We start from the raw sequence: 6000 nt of genomic DNA, 5'->3' as shown, positions 1-6000 counted from the left end.
AAATAGGGATGAAGAACATTTTGCTAAGACATCATTCACAATTTTGTAATAAAGCATTTTATAGCACTTGGAGGTGTGTTTGTGTCTGTTTCTGTTAATTTACTCATCACCGTTATGTAATGTAGCAACTTTTCCCTTAGGTAACGTCTATTATTCTGGATTATTGTGCAGAATATTCTGTGATTAATGGTTTCCAGTATAAAAGAAAATAAAAACTTTTTTATTTCAGTAGCCAACAGTCTAAAACAGTGTTTTTCAACCTTGGGGTCACCAGAAATTTCTAGTAATTAAAAATTGTTGACATCACAAATTTCTGGCGACCCCAGACATTCAAAACAGATTTTTTTTTGCTAAAATTAATTTGTTTTTGATCATGTAATAGATTGCTATACTATGTTTCAAATAAATGTTAATTTTAGATGACATGTAGTCTTTATAATGTATATTATTATGGATGGAGGCAGAAAAGCCAGGTGTAGATTACTGCATAAAGTGAGAATTTGATTTTCCTTGGTCAGGATATGTACAGTCAGTCCAGGTTGGACTTTGGCCTTTACAAGGCTGACAATTAATACTGCACAAACAATAACTCAAACTATGAATTATGAAAGAGCTGCAACATCATAAACTGACCACAATGAACACTGGAAAGATAAACAGTACCACAGTGCTCCAGTTTCAGCTTCACAGTTTGTCATGTCTTTTATGGATTGGGATTGTCTCTCTCAATGCACCATATATATTTAATTAATAAGGTTGTTTGTTTTTTTTTTTTTCATTTTTATGAATTACTAGAAATTTCAGGTGACCCCACGTGGGGTCCCGACCCCAAGGTTGAAATACACTAGTATGTAATGTAATATTTTTTAATTCTACCTGCCTTTCTTTTGCACCGATGTGTTGCATATTGCTGCTGTAAACAGTTAAATTTCACTATGGTGAGATCAATAAAGTCTTAAATTATTTTAATATAGTTGTGAAAATACAAAAGAGGGTCATTTCCCTGTTACTTCTACAGATCTAGACTCATATTAGGTCCATCATGTAATATTTTATAATTCTACCTGCCTTTCTTTTGCACTGATGTGTTGCATATTGCTGTTGTAAACAGTTAAATTTCCCTATGGTGAGCTCAATAAAGTCTTATCTTAAATGATCTTAACTTATCTTCATATAGTTGTGAAATACAAAACAGGGTCATTTCCCTGTTGTTTCTGCAGATCTAGACCACATTAGGTCCATTATGTAATATTTTATAATTCTACCTGCCTTTCTTTTGCTCTGATGTGTTGCATATTGCTGCTGTAAACAGTTAAATTTTCCTATGGTGAGCTCAATAAAGTCTTATCTTAAATTATCTTATCTAAATACAGTTGTGAAAATACAAAGGAGGGTCATTTCCCTGTTATTTCTGCAGATCTAGACCACATTAGGTCCAGATTCAGAGGTCCAAATCTGAACTAAATCAGACTAGGTCCTTGAATTCTGTCTTTTCTGCTGTAAATGCAGAAGTGGGGCAGTGTGAGTGCATCCACACACACCCACTCGTGGACCATGTGTTGTTGTTGGTGTGCTGCAGACTGAAGTTGGACTGAATGGGAGGCAGACGAAAGGAAAGGACACCAGAACACGACTGACCAAACCTCCATCTGTGAGTCAAACGCACACGGATGGTTTCAAGTGTATTGTTATTTATCAGTTCATTTTGATCGCCTACTGTCTGTCTGTCTGTCTCTCTCTCTGTGTGTGTGTGTGTGTGTGTGTGTGTGTGTGTGTGTGTGTGTGTGTGTCCGGGTTGGACCTCCGGACCCCGGCGCCGCAGCTTCTCACTGCTCCCCGGAACTGAGCAGCAGCTCCGCGGGCACCTCCGCTCCGACACCCCGCTGCTGCCGAAAACATGTCTGACGAACGACCAGAGGCGTCAACGGGGAGGAAAGCAGCCCTGAGGTAAGGTTTATTATTTTCTGGAGGCTGTTTTGAGTCCTGTTTTGTGTTTTGTGTTGTGTTAGCCGGTGTAAGCTAGCTGCCCGTTAAGCTAATGCTAGTGCTGTGGTGAAGTCGGTCGGCAGGAGGTGCAGGCAGGTCAGGAGCAGAATTCAACACAACACCTGCACAGCATTCATATTAAATACACGGATTTACACATAAAAAGGATCAGAACAGCCAAACACAACCACACTGCTACATCAAATCATTTCAATTATTAATCTCATTAAATTAATCACCATTTCTTATGAAAAAATCTGCTTTCATTCCTAAAAACCTGCATTTGTAAATCAGTTTTTACCTGTAACAGTGACAGTTGGAATGGACAAACTTTAATATTGGCTAAAAGTTATTCACTAGCTACATCCATCTGTAAAATAAGCCCAAATCAATCATGTTTTAATGGTAATTTTCACAGTTGCAATAATTAAGTTAAATGATTATAGTGGTTTACAATTTAAACTTTTTTTTTTTTTTTTTTTTTTTTTTTTAATAAATTGTCTGCCTCTAAGATTAAATGTGCTAAATATTACACATGAATGGGAAAAGAAATGACAAAACTGCTGGTTAGATCACTTTCACTGTATACAATAAAGAAAGCACAGGTGTCAAACATGTGGCCCGGGGGCCAAATCTGGCCCGCCAAAGGGTCCGGTCCGGCCCTTAGGATGAATTTGTGAAATGGAAAAATTACGCTAAAATATTAACAATACTTTTAGTTCAGGTTCCACATTCAGACCAATTCAATCTCAAGTGGGCAGGACCAGTAAAATACCATCATAATAACATATAAATAATGACAACTTCACATGTTTCTCTTAGTAAATGTAAATATTTTTATGTATTTACACTAAAAAAAAGTGTAATTTTGCAAAAAATATGAACAACCTGAAATGTCTTAAGAGAAGTAAGTACAATTTTAACAATATTCTGCCTGTTTACTCAGTGTTTTGTGTGTTTGTAGATCCACTGTGATCTGTAAGTTATAATGTACATATGTAAATGATAAACTGAGGCATGGTGTTGTTAAAATTACACTTATTTTTTCAGTTTGTTCATGTTATTCAGATCTTTTGAAAGGATAGTTTATAGATGTAAACCTGTTCATAATGTAAATTAAATTTTTTTTGCTCTAAAACATAGAGAAAAGTTTGGAGTTGACATTATTTGTATATTATTATGTTATTATTTTATTGGTTCGACCCACTTCAGATCAAATTTAGCTGAATCTGGCCCCTGAACTAAAATGAGTTTGACACCCCTGTAATAAAGTGTTATTACATATACAGTAGTTGAAAAAGCTTTTCTGACACCTTTAAAAGGTCACACAATCTCAAATATTATCATGAAATATTTGCAGAAACAATCTTGGCTGCATCAGATAGACACAAACAAATGCAATAAAAATAAAAATAAAAAACAAGAAAAATAACAAAACTAAATTCTTGACAGTTTCAACATGTCATGTCCTGGATGTGTTTCATTATATTGCTGAAACATCCAGTTTTGACCTCGATGGAACTGAGCATGTGCAGAAGGAAGCATGTGAGTTTGGATCATGAAACAGTACTTGGCAGAGTTCAATGACTTAGAACCTTATGAAGATCCAACAGTGCAAAATGTAAATTCATGTAATTTTTCAACAGGTCTTAAAATTTTGATCAGGAGTGTATATCACAACTTTTTTCTACCACTGTATATATTGGTTAAGTACATTTATACAATAGATTTATAAATCTTCCACTCGAAAGAACCTGTAAAGTGAATGTATTGTTATGTGCAGACAGTGTTTTGAAGTAGATCTGGGGGCTCTGAGACAAATATTCCTCAGGAGCGAGTGCTTGGTTCACATAAGCATTGGTAAATCTCATTGTTTCTGGTTGAGTTGGACTCTGCCAGGGCTGCCCTTTGTCAGCTATTCTGTGCAGGACCTGTTATAGGCATATTGACATTCATGAGATATGATGAAACACAGTTAAACCTTATGATTTGATTGTGTTTTTTTTAAAATAATTTGTGCCAATGATGCTTTGATGGGATTTTTTTTAATGGTCAGAAGCAGGTTTCTGTTTAATAGAGTTAAATTGCTTGAATGTAGAAATGATGGCAGAAATGTTTTTGATTCTAGAAGTATTTATTTGTTTTTATTTCAAATATGAACATTTAAACCAAAAACAACAAGGAAAAACATAAAGAAGAAAACACATATTTGAAAAGGAGCAGGATGAAGTTCAGTTTACATACTCCTGCCATGTTACCCCATCTTTTTTACTGACCTTAAAGTCCCATGTCAGCTCCCCAAAGTAACTTATCAAATCTTACACATATCAAAATAAATTCTGACCAAGCCTGCACAAAATGTGAAAATGTTATACATATCAAACATAAACTCTGTCCATTTCATAACAGAATTTTACATATCAAAACTAGAGGCTCTCGGAGAGCAAAGACTTCTGCCAAGGCAGATCAGTGCCCCCCCTCATGTCTATCTGTGTGCAAGATAACTCAAAAAGATATGAACAGATTTGGATGAAATTTTCAGGAAATGCTGATTCTGGTAAAAGGAACAAATGATAAAATTTTGGTGGTGGTGGTGGGGGCTCTCTTTTCAAGAAAAGCACTTGTAGAGTGCAGACCTCCGTCAAGGCAGATCAGTGGCCCCCCCACCCCCGATCACCACCAAAATTTTGTCATTTCTTCCTTGTGCCAGAATCAACATTTCCTAAAAATTTCATCCAAATCTGTCCAGAACTTTTTGAGTTATCTTGCACACGGACAGACAGACAAACATACAAACCAACGCCGACAAAAACATAACTTCCTTGGCGGAGGTAATAAACTGTCTGTTTCATAGCAGTTTTTTTAAAGCTCTCCATTTCTCCCATATTATATATTACATTGTATATCATAATACCTTTTCCACAATCATATTATGTACTGTTCATTATATACAGTGTAATAGCACATTACATATTAATACACTATACACTGATATAGCAGCATTATAAAATAGTTATGATTACATTGTATAATAATACAGTATTAAAGGGGTCATATTGTGCTAAACCCACTTTTATTAGTCTTTGGTTCATTTATTTGTATATTTGGTACCTAATAGTTCATAAAGTTTGAATTTGAACCCTCCAGGTGCTGCAAAGCTATCTTTATATTCATTTTGGCAAAAATTGAGTGGATTTCTACAACCTGTTTTAATTCCTTCTTAATTTTTTACATTTATAAGTGGTTACAGGGTGGGGAAGCAAAATTTACAATGAACATTTAGTTGTTTTTTTCTCAGCAGGCACTACGTCAGTTGTTTTGAAACCAAACATATATTGATGTCATAATCATACCTAACACTATTATCCATACCTTTTCAGAAACTTTTGCCCATATGAGTAATCAGGAAAGCAAACGTCAAAGAGTGTGTGATTTGCTGAATGCACTCGTCACACCAAAGGAGATTTCAAAAATAGTTGGAGTGTCCATAAAGACTGTTTATAATGTAAAGAAGAGAATGACTATGAGCAAAACTATTACGAGAAAGTCTGAAAGATACTATTAAAGAAGAATGGTAGAAGTTGTCACCCGAATATTTGAGGAACACTTGCGCAAGTTTCAGGAAGCGTGTGAAGGCAGTTATTGCGAAAGAAGGAGGACACATAGAATAAAAACATTTTCTATGATGTAAATTTTCTTGTGGCAAATAAATTCTCATGACTTTCAATAAACTAATTGGTCATACACTGTCTTTCAATCCCTGCCTCAAAATATTGTAAATTTTGCTTCCCCACCCATCATGACATTTGCACATATAAGGTCAAGACTTCCGACGAACGTTTCTCCAAGTACAACATAATTGTTTATCAGCAGCAGCGGTTGTAGTAGAAACTGAAAATATGTCCAAACTTTGAGCTGATTACCTAAAATGTTCAGTTGTTGGTTGTATTAACGAACACAAGTGGCTGAGCGGGACAGAGTGCACAGTCATCAACATGGAGGGGGTGGGGCGTG

The 6000-nt window shown here is 35.5% G+C and overlaps 1 protein-coding gene across 2 annotated transcripts in view; it reads left to right on the top strand.

Moving 5' to 3' along the window:
* Positions 1-1519: 1519 nt before the first annotated feature.
* LOC115410097 (adenosine kinase-like) overlaps positions 1520-6000 on the top strand; it is a 247018-nt gene continuing 242537 nt past the window's right edge. Inside the window, exons 1-2 of one of the 2 annotated variants that reach the window (XM_030121542.1) lie at positions 1520-1651; positions 1823-1947. In XM_030121542.1, coding sequence (XP_029977402.1) covers positions 1898-1947 — 50 coding nt within the window. In that variant the 5' untranslated portion in view covers positions 1520-1651; positions 1823-1897. Of the gene's footprint in view, positions 1652-1784; positions 1948-6000 lie in introns of those variants that run through there. The other variant, XM_030121543.1, reaches the window with a different exon arrangement.

The sequence above is a fragment of the Sphaeramia orbicularis genome, chromosome 19 (genome assembly GCF_902148855.1).
Source record: "Sphaeramia orbicularis chromosome 19, fSphaOr1.1, whole genome shotgun sequence".
In the NCBI taxonomy this organism is placed as follows: Eukaryota; Metazoa; Chordata; class Actinopteri; order Kurtiformes; family Apogonidae; genus Sphaeramia; species Sphaeramia orbicularis.
This window is presented reverse-complemented; position numbering and strand designations above follow the sequence as displayed.